This window comes from Hibiscus syriacus, unplaced genomic scaffold, assembly GCF_006381635.1.
Source record: "Hibiscus syriacus cultivar Baekdansim isolate YM2019G1 unplaced genomic scaffold, ASM638163v2 tig00110321_pilon, whole genome shotgun sequence".
In the NCBI taxonomy this organism is placed as follows: Eukaryota; Viridiplantae; Streptophyta; class Magnoliopsida; order Malvales; family Malvaceae; genus Hibiscus; species Hibiscus syriacus.
The window spans coordinates 930,554-945,040 of NW_024062680.1; the positions used below are offsets into that span (position 1 = coordinate 930,554).

The 14,487-nt window shown below is 33.8% G+C and overlaps 1 protein-coding gene and 1 pseudogene across 2 annotated transcripts; both read right to left on the bottom strand.

Moving 5' to 3' along the window:
* Positions 1-1,306: 1,306 nt before the first annotated feature.
* On the bottom strand, positions 1,307-3,146 carry LOC120117639 (growth-regulating factor 5-like). Of its 2 annotated transcripts, XM_039137882.1 has the most exons (4): positions 2,586-3,146; positions 2,364-2,555; positions 1,666-2,259; positions 1,307-1,578 (listed from the first exon to the last, which is right to left on the bottom strand). In XM_039137882.1, coding segments are annotated over exons 1-4 (795 nt in total). In that variant the 5' UTR covers positions 2,587-3,146; the 3' UTR covers positions 1,307-1,570. The 2 variants fall into 2 exon arrangements, with proteins under 2 accessions (XP_038993813.1, XP_038993812.1); XM_039137881.1 differs by having other exon boundaries at positions 2,364-3,141.
* Positions 3,147-7,258: 4,112 nt separating this feature from the next.
* Positions 7,259-11,384, bottom strand: LOC120117638 (annotated as a pseudogene).
* Between the last annotated feature and the right edge of the window lie 3,103 nt (positions 11,385-14,487).

Sequence of the window (14,487 nt, forward strand, 5' to 3'; positions counted from 1 at the left end):
ATCGAACTAATTCAATTCGGTTGATTAATTCGGTTAAAATCGAAAAATGAATACCCCTACTAGAGACTTTACATCTGCTAACAGATTGAAAATGTTTTAAATAAAAAATTATAAGTTTTTATTGATCGAGTAAACAATACAAATAGTTCTGATTATAGTACGATATTTTATTAAGTTTACCAATTATTAAAAGTTATTAAATTATCTTTTTGATTATATAATCATTTTATTGAATTTTTCGATTATTAGAATTTATAATATGGTTAATTGATTATTTATATGTTTTAAACTCGTCTTAATAAGTTGACGATCATTTGAAATGAATATTAGGTTGTTGATTGAGATATGATAAAATTTGATCACAACCATTTGAACTATATTATTTTATCATATCTTAACCAACAAGTTAACGTTCAACTCATGGACGGACTTTCGTGAGGTCCAACTTGACCCGTCAATTATTTTTTAAGTATTACCTAATACTAAAAAATAATTAAAGAAAAATTTACTAAGTCCCTCAAATTAAAAAAATATATATATCTATGGAATTAGAAAATACTTTGACCCCGCTTTAAAAACTTCTTAGTTTCGCCCATGATTCAACTCAAATGATTATAACTTTTTAAACGAAAAATGACAAGTTTAGAACATATAAATAATTGATTTTGATTATATTATAATTTTTAATAGTAGAAGAACTCAACAAATTAATGTCATATAGTCGAACGATTCAAAAAACCAAAGTCTTATACTAGGGGAACTATTTGTGTACTTTATCATTACCAATTTTAGTTTGCATACTCCATCTAGTTTAGAGTAAACTACATTAAATAGTCACTTATATTTGAATAATTTTTTTATTAATGTTTTAAAAATAATGATTTAATCATTATTATTTTCGATTTATAATAAATCAATCATTTCTTGTGAACATTGTTATTAGAGTAATAGAATATTAATGTGGTGTGTTAAACCGATTGACATAATACTGTGCAATTAAACCAAAACAAGTTGAAGCAACAATTCCTTTTCCTTTTACGTCGAGAATTGCCTTTGTTTCTCTCTTATCTCTTCCCAGATGACTGCAATAGCTCTGACCGGTTTTCAGCCGTTACAAGCATCCCTTAGTAACCCACCACCACCAAAGTCACAATCTAGAGATTGATATAAAATATCTTAGAATTTATGAATTAATTTAGAACGAGGATCGTGGTTTAGGGACCTTCCGTGCAATTAGCTCAAAAAAGTCAGACAATAAATAACAGGGACTATTATTAGAGTAAGCAGCTGCAGCAGGCCGAGTAAGTGCTTGAAATTAAAGCACAGAACTACAAATCAGCACATTTGGAGGAGTCATTCAATCATATATTTATGAACTATAAATTTTGTTGCAGTGAACAACAGTAACCAGAAAGATGGAGTTCATTGTTTTCATTAAAAACACACCACCAACAAAAGCCAAAAGAAAACGATAAATAAGAGACTAAAACAGTAAGAATTCAGTGAAACGAGTGATCCCCACTGAGTAAATTCTTGGCCTCTAACTGCAGAAAGGTCATAACTAGGATATTCAACCACCTGCAGAAACAAAAACAAAAAAAAGGGAAAAAATAATTATGCTAATTTTTACAACTGGTTAAAACCAAAAGAGCCTTTAATATATACCATTATCTGATCTTGGATTGAAGATGGAGATTGAGAGCCTGGTTGTTGAAGGTGATGATGAGCTGTTTGATGATTTATCAAACAAATCAAACCATGACGAGTCTCTATGTTTTGGCGGCAATTCATCAAAGAAATGATGGATTGGCCTATGGTTTGAAGAAGATGAGCTCGTTGTTAATGGTGTAAATTGCCACGAATCCTCCATTGATGAACCTGAGAAGCTCCTACAAGGCTCAGTGGTATGTGCTTGAAGTGTCAGTCCAGTGCCAACAGCTCTTGAGGAATGGGGATACATGAAGGGATCATTGAGCTGAGACTGATAACCGGTGTAACCAATTCCATGGCGGTCGTTTTGATTGTCGGAGGAAGACAAGCTTAAGGACAAGCTTTGAGTTGCTGTCGAAGTGTTCGCCATTGTTGTAGCTCTAGGTTCCATAGGCTTTCTTGAACGGTTTTTGCCTCTATGCATGTGCCTTTCACAGTACTTCGAATCACTGTAAGCTTGTTTCGAGCATCTCCATTTTTTCCCATCAGTTCTTCGACACCTCCCAGGCTCTGGGTCCATTTTTCTCCCCTTGAAACAGCTCCATCCAACTACCCAGCACAACAACGAAACGCCATTGTTAAAGCCAGAACGAAATAACAACAATTCGTCACAAAAAGAAAATGTACAAAAAATTGGGGCTTTAACTTTTTACCATGTTGAGGCTGGTAAGAGAAAAGCCTGGAAGAAAATGAGTACTCCTCCAAGAAGCTTCTTTTGATGGTGAAGATGAGATCAGGTGGTATAGGAATGCCTGAGACCATATACTTGAAGATCAAAGCTTGATGTTCAAGCTCTTCCCATTGAGTTGCAGTAAAAGGGTATCTGTTTCTTCCACTCATTATCATTCAAGCAAAGGTAGTAAGAAACCTCAAAGTTCAATGAAAGAGAGAACATAAATATGAATAAGAGTACTTTATTATATTACTTGAGAAGCCTGCAATTGTAGTAGAGTAGGTATATTTATATTGAGGGACCATTTTCGCTGCAAAAACCTTCTTAACATGGATGAAAATTGAAAACTAATGGTTCTGATTATGATGCTGCCATGCCATACCATGGTATTTTCTCTCTTCTTCTTTTTTCTTTCTATTCACTGACAGTTGAAATCATGAAGGAAGAGAGAGAGGTGTTTCAATGTTGACTGTCACATCTCTGTTGTTTTGTTGAGATTGCAGATAAGTTGCTTCAATGGCAGCTCTTGTCTCTGACAACTCTACTGAAACCCATAAAAGTAAAATGGTTAGTGGATTGAAAAGACAAAAAAACCAAAAGAGAAAACTATTATTATTAGTGTAAGAGTTGGTATCTGACAGTCTGAGCTTCAATGAAATTATGAAATGCCTGCTCTCATAGGAAGCTTTTACTTTTTTACTTTTTTCCCTCTGTTTCTTTTACCACAGTACCCCAGCATTCTCACTGACCAATTCAATCTTTTTCAGTTTGGGAGACTAGGAAAATCAAAGATTAGTTCTAGGGTTGTTTAGAGATTCAAAAGTAAGTTTTTGATATGCATATTTGTTTAATATAAGTTTATTTAATTATATATATCTAAATTGTTTACATTTAAGTTCTTGACACTGCTCTTTGTATTATAAGTTTGGCAGAGGTGTCCCCATATGCTGTTCTTATCCCCTGTCAGTTTCAAACACATGCAATGCAAAATACCTACTTCATTTAACCATTGTGTATTACAATAGGTAAATCTGTCTAATTTGTATCGTGTTCATATCATTATCGTATTTAAGATGTTATTTATTTGTAAATACATGTTCATGTTGCACATTTGTATACTTGAGAGCAGTTCTTTAAAGTGTTGGAATGTTAAAGCAGGTTCCCAAATGTTCCCTGGATTTTCTACAATGAAAATCAGATTTGAGTAGTGCAATAAGATATTGCATGAATGCTTTCCATGCCAAAAGGAAGCATCATCTTCTGCCAACCATGTCTCGTTTGCCATGCATTTATGTTGTTCAGATCCTTAATGCCATTCATTCATATATCTTTGGGTGTTGAGCATTTATTCCCGAGTTTTATTTGGTGATTTGATAAATGAAACAGTGTTTCAAACTAAATGATGGTACAGAGCTACAGACAGGGGCGGACTCAGGATAAAAATTCAGGAGTTGCACAAAAAAATTCTTATAAACTTTTTTAGGGATTGCACAATATTAAAGGTGATACTTATATTAATTAGAAAAAAAAATTAACACTAAGTAGACAATTTTATTGCACAAAATTTTTTTTTCTATAAGAATTTGACTGAAATATAGGGATTCTACCTAAAAATCACAAAATATATATATATAAATACTAAAATAATATCATTTGATCAATGTTCCTCACAATTTGTCCGCCCATGGCTACAGATCAGTAGGTGGAAACCACTGCAAATACATAATGCGAATTGTCAAGTAGTATATGCAGCCATTGTTGCAGTCATAATTTCGCCTGCAGTTGATCACCTTAATTGATAAAATTATCTATAATCCATTCAGCCAAGGCTTGGCAAGTGATTCAGAGACTTAACAAGCTAGGGTCAAAACTCGATCATATTCGAGCAACTCTTTCTTTGTCCTCAAGCTATGATCTTACTTTGTAAGAGTTCGAATTCGAATTCTAACATATGAAGCTCTTTCACTATCCTACTTTCTATAAAGAAAGAACGAATATTGGGACCTCCAAATCGAATCAAATGCATGTTATGAAGCAATTAAATAAATATATACATTTGCGATCAGCAAATCCATCAATCATTGAAATCATATCTTTGTATTATTAATACCTGATGTAATACAGTTCATAGAGTACATCATCCTATATGCCATATTTCCATCACTTATTCAAAACTCACTTTTTGCTTGGGAACAACCTAAACCAATACCTTTTAATCAAAACAATAAGGAAAATAGACCCCGAAAAAATCTTATGAAGGGTAGTTAGGGACATGAAATCCCTCTGTAACACCCCCAACTCGTATCCGACCCGGATACGAGTCCGAAGTGTCACATTGACTTTTTAAACATGTATTCGTATAAAATAGTGGGTAATTTAAAAACTTTGATAACATTTAATTTATTTCAAAGCGTTTACAACGGATATCAGAGTTCATACCATTTATATCTTTAGACTACATGCCAACTACACTCTGTAAACAGTACATACATTTTCTGATCTGACATTTGGTAAGGAAAACTGACCTGTCTTGCTCCGCATTACTCTTTACTCTTCTCGAAACCTACGCGTGAAACAATCACACGCTAAGTCGAAGACTTAGTGAGGCATAACAACTTACAATGCACTTCATAACATATATCAATACATGCATGTTCTGTTCTATCATGTTATATCAATTCCATGCATTCTTCGTATCATATAAAATCATATCAGATTAATTACAGTAAATACATACAGACACATAATTCATCATTAACAGTTTATCATGTAATCACATACTTTTATTGTTAACCTTTTCAATCAAACACTATACACACACAACATCATATGGTTCACGTAACACATTTCAAACCACTTATAACCCCATCGTATACATATCACATTCAGTATGCTTGTTTAATCACTTTATTAGCCCATGTACACTAGTGAGAACTTAAGGTATGTGAGTACATTGAGGTTGTGCACACATATGCTGTCACCACAGCTCGATCAATGTCCCGAAGGACCAGTCCATAGATTCCGAAGAACCTAGGTAATCAGTCCATATGTCCCGAAGGACATAGGTAAACAGTCCGTATGTTCCGAAGAACATAGGTAATCAGTCCATATGTCCCGAAGAACATAGGTAAACAGTCCATATGTCCAGAAAACATAGGTAAACCCTCGACCCTTGGCATGCCAACTATACCCCTAGCTCTCATATCACATAACATGGGCATTATCATTTATACAGTTCACATTACTTATTCATATTCTTTCTCTTATAACCACTTATCCTTTCTTTTCAGTCACGTATCACATGTACGTGTAATCATTGATCTCATAACATATACTTGTTTTCACATATATATTCATATCATTTCACATATACACTTTCATATCACATGCCATATAAGCTCATAGCTTCTTTCACATTCTCATAGGATCACATAGTTCATATCTTATACTTTGTTTTCTCATGTTCACATATATCATGTCATATGGCTCATATCTTTCTCATGCAGTCACATAGTTCAGTTTCACATATGTTCATATATACATTACATAGCACATACTTCTCATAACATTACATTCAAAAGCATGTTAACACATATAATCATGCATACATACAATTCATGTCATTCATATACGTATAATCATATATTCATGCATTCTAACAGAGGAAATAGACTTGTCGCAAGTCTTGTTTCCATTTAGCACCATAAACTAATTAATATGCACTCACCTGGCCTCACTAGTCAATTCAAATCTCTTATCTTTCCCCTTGATCAATCTTACTTGCCAAACGTTCCGGAATTCTTTATGCGTAGAATCTACATAAATGTACATTTCGAGGTAATCATTAGATACCTACACCTTGTAATTGGATACTAGCAACTTAAACGAACTTATTAAACCAATATTCGCATTTTCCTTTAGGGGGAATCGGTTCCCTACCATGGGGGTATCGATTCCCTCAAGACATTCTGGAATTCTGTCGTTTGAAGGGGTATCGGTTCCCCTTGAATGGGTACCGATTCCCCTTGCCCAGAAATCATATTTTCAACCCGAAAATTACTTCATTTCCACTCAAACCCTTCATATATCATCCCCTTTTCATTCTTAACTCTAGTATACATACTTAAACCAATCTATATTCATTTATTTCATCTTAAACCTCAAAATCCTATCTTCCATATGAGATTCAAAAATCATACCAAATTTTCAATGTGTTCTAATTCCAATTCTAACACTCCAAATCTCTTAATTTAACCATTGACAAGTCAAATTTAACTTCAAATTCTACTTATCAATTCTTTTCCAAAGTTTCATATAAAAACTCCAAATCTTTAATCTCTCTTAACCCCTCCATCATTTGTTTTTAAGATGATTTAAGCTTTCCTTAAGCTTAGTTATCATCTAATAATCAAAACCCAACCTTAAAATCAACAATTCATTTACAAACAAAGAAACTTACCTTTGGCTTGCTCTCCCACGTATGAAGAAGAAGAAAAGAGAAGAGCACTCTGGAGAGTTCTCTCCCTTTTCACGTGTATATCATTCCTTGAATGATCAAATGACCATTTAACCTTAATTTCCTTTAATAATTACTAAATAACCTTCAATATATATTCAAATAATCATTGAATTATTTCATTCTTCTACTTTAGTCATCAAATTCTGAAACTTTACAATTTGATCACTAACCCGGTATTGAGGATGTTACACCCTCTGCATCAAATGAATGTTTATCTATTACCTGTACCTCTCGAGAAATGAGAACAGTGTGTCTGACCTTATTTGCTTTGGGCCAGCTGGTACTTCCATTGATGATGACTTAATATGTTGGTTCAAATGCTGCCCTGGGAATTGCCCCCTAAAGCAGGCTTTGTTCAACCATCGAGTAGTCTCGTGGTACCGAATGGTATTATATACAATTTTTATCCTTACGAAACGGCATGTCTGAAACATTGCCAGCACAGTGCAAACCCTCTTTGTAACATTTAAAAACAAAATTGTGGAAGCTGTGTTTCAGCTTTCTACATTTCTTCTGTTCTTTCGCAGATGCATCCCGGAAGTGGATTTGCATAAAAACTCTCCTCCAGTTTTGGAAATTCTCCAGGCTCTCTAAGATATGGAGCCCCAGTTAGATCTTTGTGAAGCTTTTTCACCTTAGAATTGAATTTCTTCCAAGAAAGATTCCCTTCATAATATTCATCCACAAGTTTCACAAAATTCTTCCTGCACCAACAGATTGATAATTGTTTGTGCAAATTTTGGTCTGGAAATTACGATGATTCGGTGCTAATAGCACTATTCATTCAAGAATGAACAGAAATAACTACATTGAAAAGGTTAAGACTTAAGAATAGTTTCAATCTAATAGCTAGCGAATTACGATTACCTGTCAGGACAGATAGTCTTCTTGAAGTTCTCAAATCGCCTATGACCTTGAACTGCCTTTGCCATATTTCCGTCGTAAGTATACACAAAGACATCACTCTGAAGGGCAACAACATAATCTAAACCGGCCAACATGTTCTGATGGTTCTTGAAAGGATTCAACTCCTCATCTGTTGCCAGCGAGGAATGAGAAAAGATGTTAGGGAAATCCTCCTTAAGAGGCTCCATACTTCCATTTCCATAAGCTTCACCAGTTACCAAGTAAATCCGAGTACTTGGCGGGAAACCAATGCTCTGAGCATGAGGGAAGTCTCCCTAGGGGTCAGTGGACAGCCACCGAGCAATCTTCTCTCTGTACCATTAATCTCTTTCTCCTTCCAATGGCTGACTTCATAACGCATCCTACATAATTCATCATCTTCTTCTGCTGTCAAGCTTTGACTGCAGCCCGTAAATGCAAGCATATCCATCTCATATCTACAGAAGTAACAACATACAGCAGCATTGATTTCTTTGCAGTATATCAAGTTAACCAATGTTACTATTTATCATGAATGTAAAGATGATACTATAAACCCATTTTCCATGAAAACAACTGCTTTATAATATCAAATGCAAACAATAAGAGTAAGGTGCAAGGGAAATATGGTATTGTTTTTCTTTCAGTTTTTGGATAAGTGGTAATGTAGCATCGATATGCAAAAGAAATAAATTTATTTACTTGCCTCAAATGTAGAGCAAGATAAGGGCTTCCATTTTGGTGCATTCTAGAAATCAATGTGTTTCCAAGTTCTTCAATTGCAGCTGAATATTTCAGTGCCTTGTACACGGCACCTCAGCTTTTGTATGGAACTTGAGATACCATTATTGGCAAGCCGAGAATCGGTGTGAGTAAAATAGATTACATTATGCTGCTTCAGTAATGGAAGGACCTCTGCCTTATAATAGCTAACCTATACCAAGAACGTAATAATTAGTTGCTACTTATCACAGAAGTAACCAGTAATACAAGTTACATTGTATCATATGATTGACTAAAGTAAAGCCACTTGTACGGTTGTATGAATGGGCTACTAAAATGATTGTCATTTGAGGCCAAGAAAAAGAAACAACCATCCTCAGTCACAGGTGCACTGTTTACTTTCTGAATGTATATTTGCCAATAAAAAAGATAAGGTTCTAATGACCTTAGACCAGGATATTGGCGTTTTTTTAAATGGTTCAATTCCAGCATACTCGGGTGGTATTGTCTCAACTATGTGGACATCATCCTTCAGGGTCTCGATGAAGTGCTGCCAGTCAAACAGATCTTTAAAGCCACTGCAAATATATCAAACCAACCAATTAGCTAAAGGACACAACAATAGAGCATGTCATGCAACTTTCTTGTAACTTAAGTAGCCAAAAGCAGATGTCAAACATGACAAATTAGGGCATAAGCATAAGTTAGCCATACACTAATAGCAATGCATGTCGATTTATTAAGAGCAAACAAAGAAAGCTTTTCCTAGTTGGCAAGGAAATGTATCATTTCAGAATGGATCAGAAGGGCTAATAAGTATTCATGTCCGGAAACATGCAAATGCAGATTATTAGCTTTAGTATTCAACATTTAATCAGATCAGATTAGGGACTGATGTATTGATAGGTGTAAAACAGGCAATCCAAAACATTAGCACGGTACACAAAGAAGCTAACCTATCATCTGCCCAATATGAGCAGTGGTCAAGTGAGGGAAGGACAAGTGTTGCCTTCATAATCTTAGCAACAGCAACCATATCACAGATCTGCATTCTAAAATTATTGATACATCAGACTGCAGTAATAATAGACAGTCAGGCTATAAAAACTAACAATGATAAACACACAACAAACAGACCCCAAATCTCATCTGATTCAGACCACCATTAACATTTACGAGAATGTACCCATTCGTCTTTGCATCTAGCTCTGCCAAGAATGAAACATTTAGAAGATTAGAACAAACAAAGCATAGAAATCAATTGCAACTTTGCAACACAAGAAAAACATCAAGATGTCACTGAACACACACATACATAAAGTAGGGAGAGATCATTAACAAAACAGTAAGAATTCCATACTCTTATGATTCTTTGAATGGTCGATGCACTGGATGAAATTCTCACTATTAGGTTTTGACCAAATACCTGAATGCTGGATAAGAAATGAGACAAATCTCAAGATTATTTTTGTTAATAAGAGTAATAAGTTCCAAATGTTTGTTGTTAATCATGTTTTAGCAAGCCAAACATAAGCGAGACAATAAGTCTAACATGCAGACTTTAAAAGTACCTCTGTTACATCTGATGCCACTGTCATTAAGGTTCGATCTGAGTCACTTCTCCCCTCCCTGTACCCGTACTCATGAAAGCCTTCATCAGTTAGCTTTAGTCGATTGGTGGAGGTATCAGGTAAATCCTAATTACAACAATGGAGGTGGAAATTAGCAAGGAAAAGTCTTATACAATGTTCTACAATTGATTAATCATTAGACATAAAAGAAGTTGAAATTCACTCTCTGGACACGCCTCAAATTTGATTAAGAATAAACTTAGAATGCAACTATTCATACGATACTTCAACTCTTCTTTTTTCTTTAGGTATACGTGTACAATGCAAAAAAAAAAAGATAATTAAGCCACTTACTATACTCCAGAAATTCTTCTTTGTACTCATAAATACTTTCCAAAGGTAGAACAGTAAACATGACAACAATCACCAATTCATTTCCGAAGCAAGATCATTTTTGTAAAAGAAAAATGCTTAGGAATATCAAAAGAATAGATCACATTTTTCACATTGATACATCTGAATTAAATCCCAGTGCAAGTCAATTCACAAACAGCAATAACAAAGACACTACAAATAAAATTCAAAACTCATAAAAAAATACCTGATTTGATGTTATGGTTTCGATAGCAGATCCAATCCAACCAGTAGCGCAAATCTTAAAAACACCCAAAAACAAACAAACTCCACAGAAAACCAAGAACATCCAATGCCCAATCTTCCTCCTCTCTTTCAGCCCAAAATAAAAAACCATAGATCCAACACTCGGCTTCCTCAGGAACAACCCTTTCCTTTGGCTCAACCCTTCGATTGAAACTAAACCCACAGCTCCTCCAGCTTCCGATCTGGGCGAGTTCAATGGCAGATCGATCTCATGATGAACGCTCATGTTATTGCCGTTGCTCACGCTATTACCGGCGTTACTTGAACCAACGGCGCTGGCGTTGGTGCCGGTAGCGGTAGCGGTCTGGGAGTTTCCATTGTTATTGCGCTTGAACGAGTGACCCCGACGAGTCATCGGGCCCGAGAAACGGGGGCTGTGAACTCGCGGTGAAACGCCATCGGTCGTGTTGTGGTGATGCTGCTGCGTAGCGTATGGTGAGCCATATAAAAAATTATTACTCTATAGTGATCAGTAATACTTAAATTTATTTATAGTAATAAGAAAATGAAACAAAACAAAGCAGGCAAAGGATTTTGATTAAACCTCCATTATTAAAAACAAGAACGAAACACAGACTTTTCCGGTATTTGGGTATTTAGCACTCTGAAAATAATGATTCAGAATTTTCCAAAAAGCGCGTGTTAGGACAGTTGAAATTATTCTGTCGACTTGAACTTTTTTCTAAAATCTATATATTTTAAAGATAATTTACCTATTGAATAAGAAAATCATTTTCCAAAACAGCAATATCAGAATATAATTATTTTTTACCGATATGTAATTACTTGATATTTCAAAGACCAAATTAAGTATTAATTAAAATATTCTAAAGTTATGGAAGTAATATTTTAAATAATATATTGTAAGATCTGGATGTTGTCTTTGCCATTTTCTAATGTAAATATATTAAAATTGATAAATCCAATATTAATATAATAGTAAAAGCTAAGCTACTCAAAAGAATCCCAAGTATATAACAAAACACTAGACTAGTACATACATTACACACTACTATTTTTTTTATTATATTGCACACTGAATTTGAAAACTGCACCAATGATTGGAAGAAACAAATAGGGGTGTTTGGATATTGGATTTAGAAAACAACATCAATGATTTAGATAAAAACAAATGGACCTGTTTGAATGTGATGAGATCTAACTTCATGGCCTAATTAAACTCTTTGTTAACCCTTTGTGCCGGCTACTTTCATCTTCTACAATATATGAACGCAAGGTTATTATTAATTGTACACGTCATTGAAATTTATAAGTATAATTAAAAATGGTCATGCATCTTATTTATTTTTTATATTAATAAATATATTTTATTTCTTTTAGATAAATTACACTCGTAATCACTTTAAAAAATTTAATTTAATTATCGATATTTTAATTTTCTCGATTAAATCACAAATTGTTAATATTAAATTAGAATTTAGGGCACCGAAATAGAAATGAATGGAAGTAGAATATTTATTTTTCAAATAAATTTCCTCATTAAGATAAAGCATGCAAAAGAGGAGAGTAGATTTTACGCCGTGAAGAGGCGGTGACCGAATGGGTAAATTGTGAGTCATTATTTCTCTTCTTTTTTCTTCTTCGTCTTATTTTTGTTATTGTATCATTCAACTATAAACAAATTTCATTCTGATCATCCAAATTTATAAACTTACAGAATGACTACTATAATTATATTCCATTTTTATTTTCATCACCTAAATTATTAAATTTCATTACTAACACGTTTCATTCTTCAAATTTTTTATTTTGGGTGACAAAATATATTTTTATAGTTCCAAATATTTAATGTGTAGTTTATCTCATTATTGTTGTTGTCGTTGTTATTATTTGTTTTTGTTGAAAAAAAAGAAAAATAAATAAATAATGGGAACACGTGACGGCATGCTAAATTTCCGATCTGAGAGGACCCACACGTGATGCGGGAGTTTCCGGTTTCCACTAATCAGCTGTCGTTTACACGATGACAGCTTTACGGATAAGATTTTTTCTAGTTTAATATTTAAAGGGTAAATTACATATTTAATAATTGAATTTGACTCTCTCTTATTTCACTCATTATATTTTATATTTTTCAATTTAATCACTGAACTTTATACGTTAAATATTTTTTATAACTGTTGTTAAATTTGTAACGGATTATGTTGTAGCTGGATGAAAAGATTTTTTAATCTTTAGTCTTTGGAAGTCAGAAAAAAGTGACTATTCTCTCTCTAGATCTTCTCGTCTTCCTAGTCGCTCTCTCTTACCCGCTAAGTCTAGCATTCTCTCGGCCGTTCGCAATGTCGTTTCCAAAGTCTACGTGGAAATCATCAAAAAGGCAGAGACTCGCTCCGAACCAGTGTCTGGAGAAGAGAATGTGGATCAAGACAAGGTGATTATAAACTTAAGTGGAGACCTGTAGTCGCGATTGAGAAGAAATGAAGCCGATGTCGGAATTGGAGTGAGACTCCAATTTTGAGGTGGATAATCCGAGAGTTTATAAGAGAAGTAAGTGGGAGAGAGAAGAGTAAGACGGTCGGAGACGGAGAAGTGCAGAGGAATTGAAAACATGGAGGAGAAATCATTTGCAGAAGATGAGCTAATAAATGAAGAGTTTAAACGAGCGATCGAAGATTTTATTACTAAACAGTTGAGGTTTCGTCAAGAAGAGTCTTTGTCCGTTGCTCTTCGGGGTAAAGCTTAAAAAATAGCAAAGAAAAGAAGGTAGAGACCTGATCAGGGTACGTTGTACAGTCGTACAAGGAGAATGGAGGGAGGGATTAGCAAGTAGCACCTAATATAGTTTTTGTTAACCAAATCCTATCACGATAAGTGTACTATTTTTACTTTGCTTGTATTGCATGTAGAAAATAAATAAAGGGTAAATTACCATCCATAAACATTGAGTGACCAAATTCCCCATTTAAACTTTTTCCTCGAGCTTTGATGGCACAAAAATATCAGTTATGTTTTCATTTGCAAGATAAACTGATGACATATGGATTGTTGTTATCATTGTTTGCAATAAACTCTGCTTACTATTTTTCGAAGAGGCAAAGTTTATAATACCAGTATGATATATTTGGTAACCTCCTTTACTTGGAAAACATAAGGCTTTTGTTTGGTAAGCTCCTTTACTTGAAAAACACAAAACTGAGAGGAAATATGATGATTTTGTACTTGTGCAACTGAAACTGCAAATATATTGAAGGTAACAGTTTGGTTGAATTTGCAAATCTTAATGATGATAAATGGCTATAGAAGATGCAAATGAGTAAAGAAAGATGTCATGTCATAACAGAGTTAGGAAGAAAATCATAGTGTGACAAAAATCAATGTATAAAATTCAATGATTAAAATTCAAAAGAATTAAAGTATAGTGGGTGAAATAGGAGATAGAGTATACTAAATTTATAATTTACCCATATTTAAATAAATCATGCTTTTAAAAGTTTATTTAAAAAATATGGTAAACTACACGTTTAATACCTAAACTATTGACTTCATTTTATTTTAGTATGTAAACTTTGATTTGTGTCAAAAGCATACATAACATTTACTTTTTGTTTCATTTTTAGTACTCATTGTTAAAAAATTAACGGAAATGGTGCACATGTTATTTTTATGGATAAAATACATCAATAATCACTTAATTATCTTCTCATTCATATTTTGGTCACTAAAGTTTAAAAAATTTCAATTTAACTACTCAACTTTCAAATTGTTAATGTTTTAATCACTCT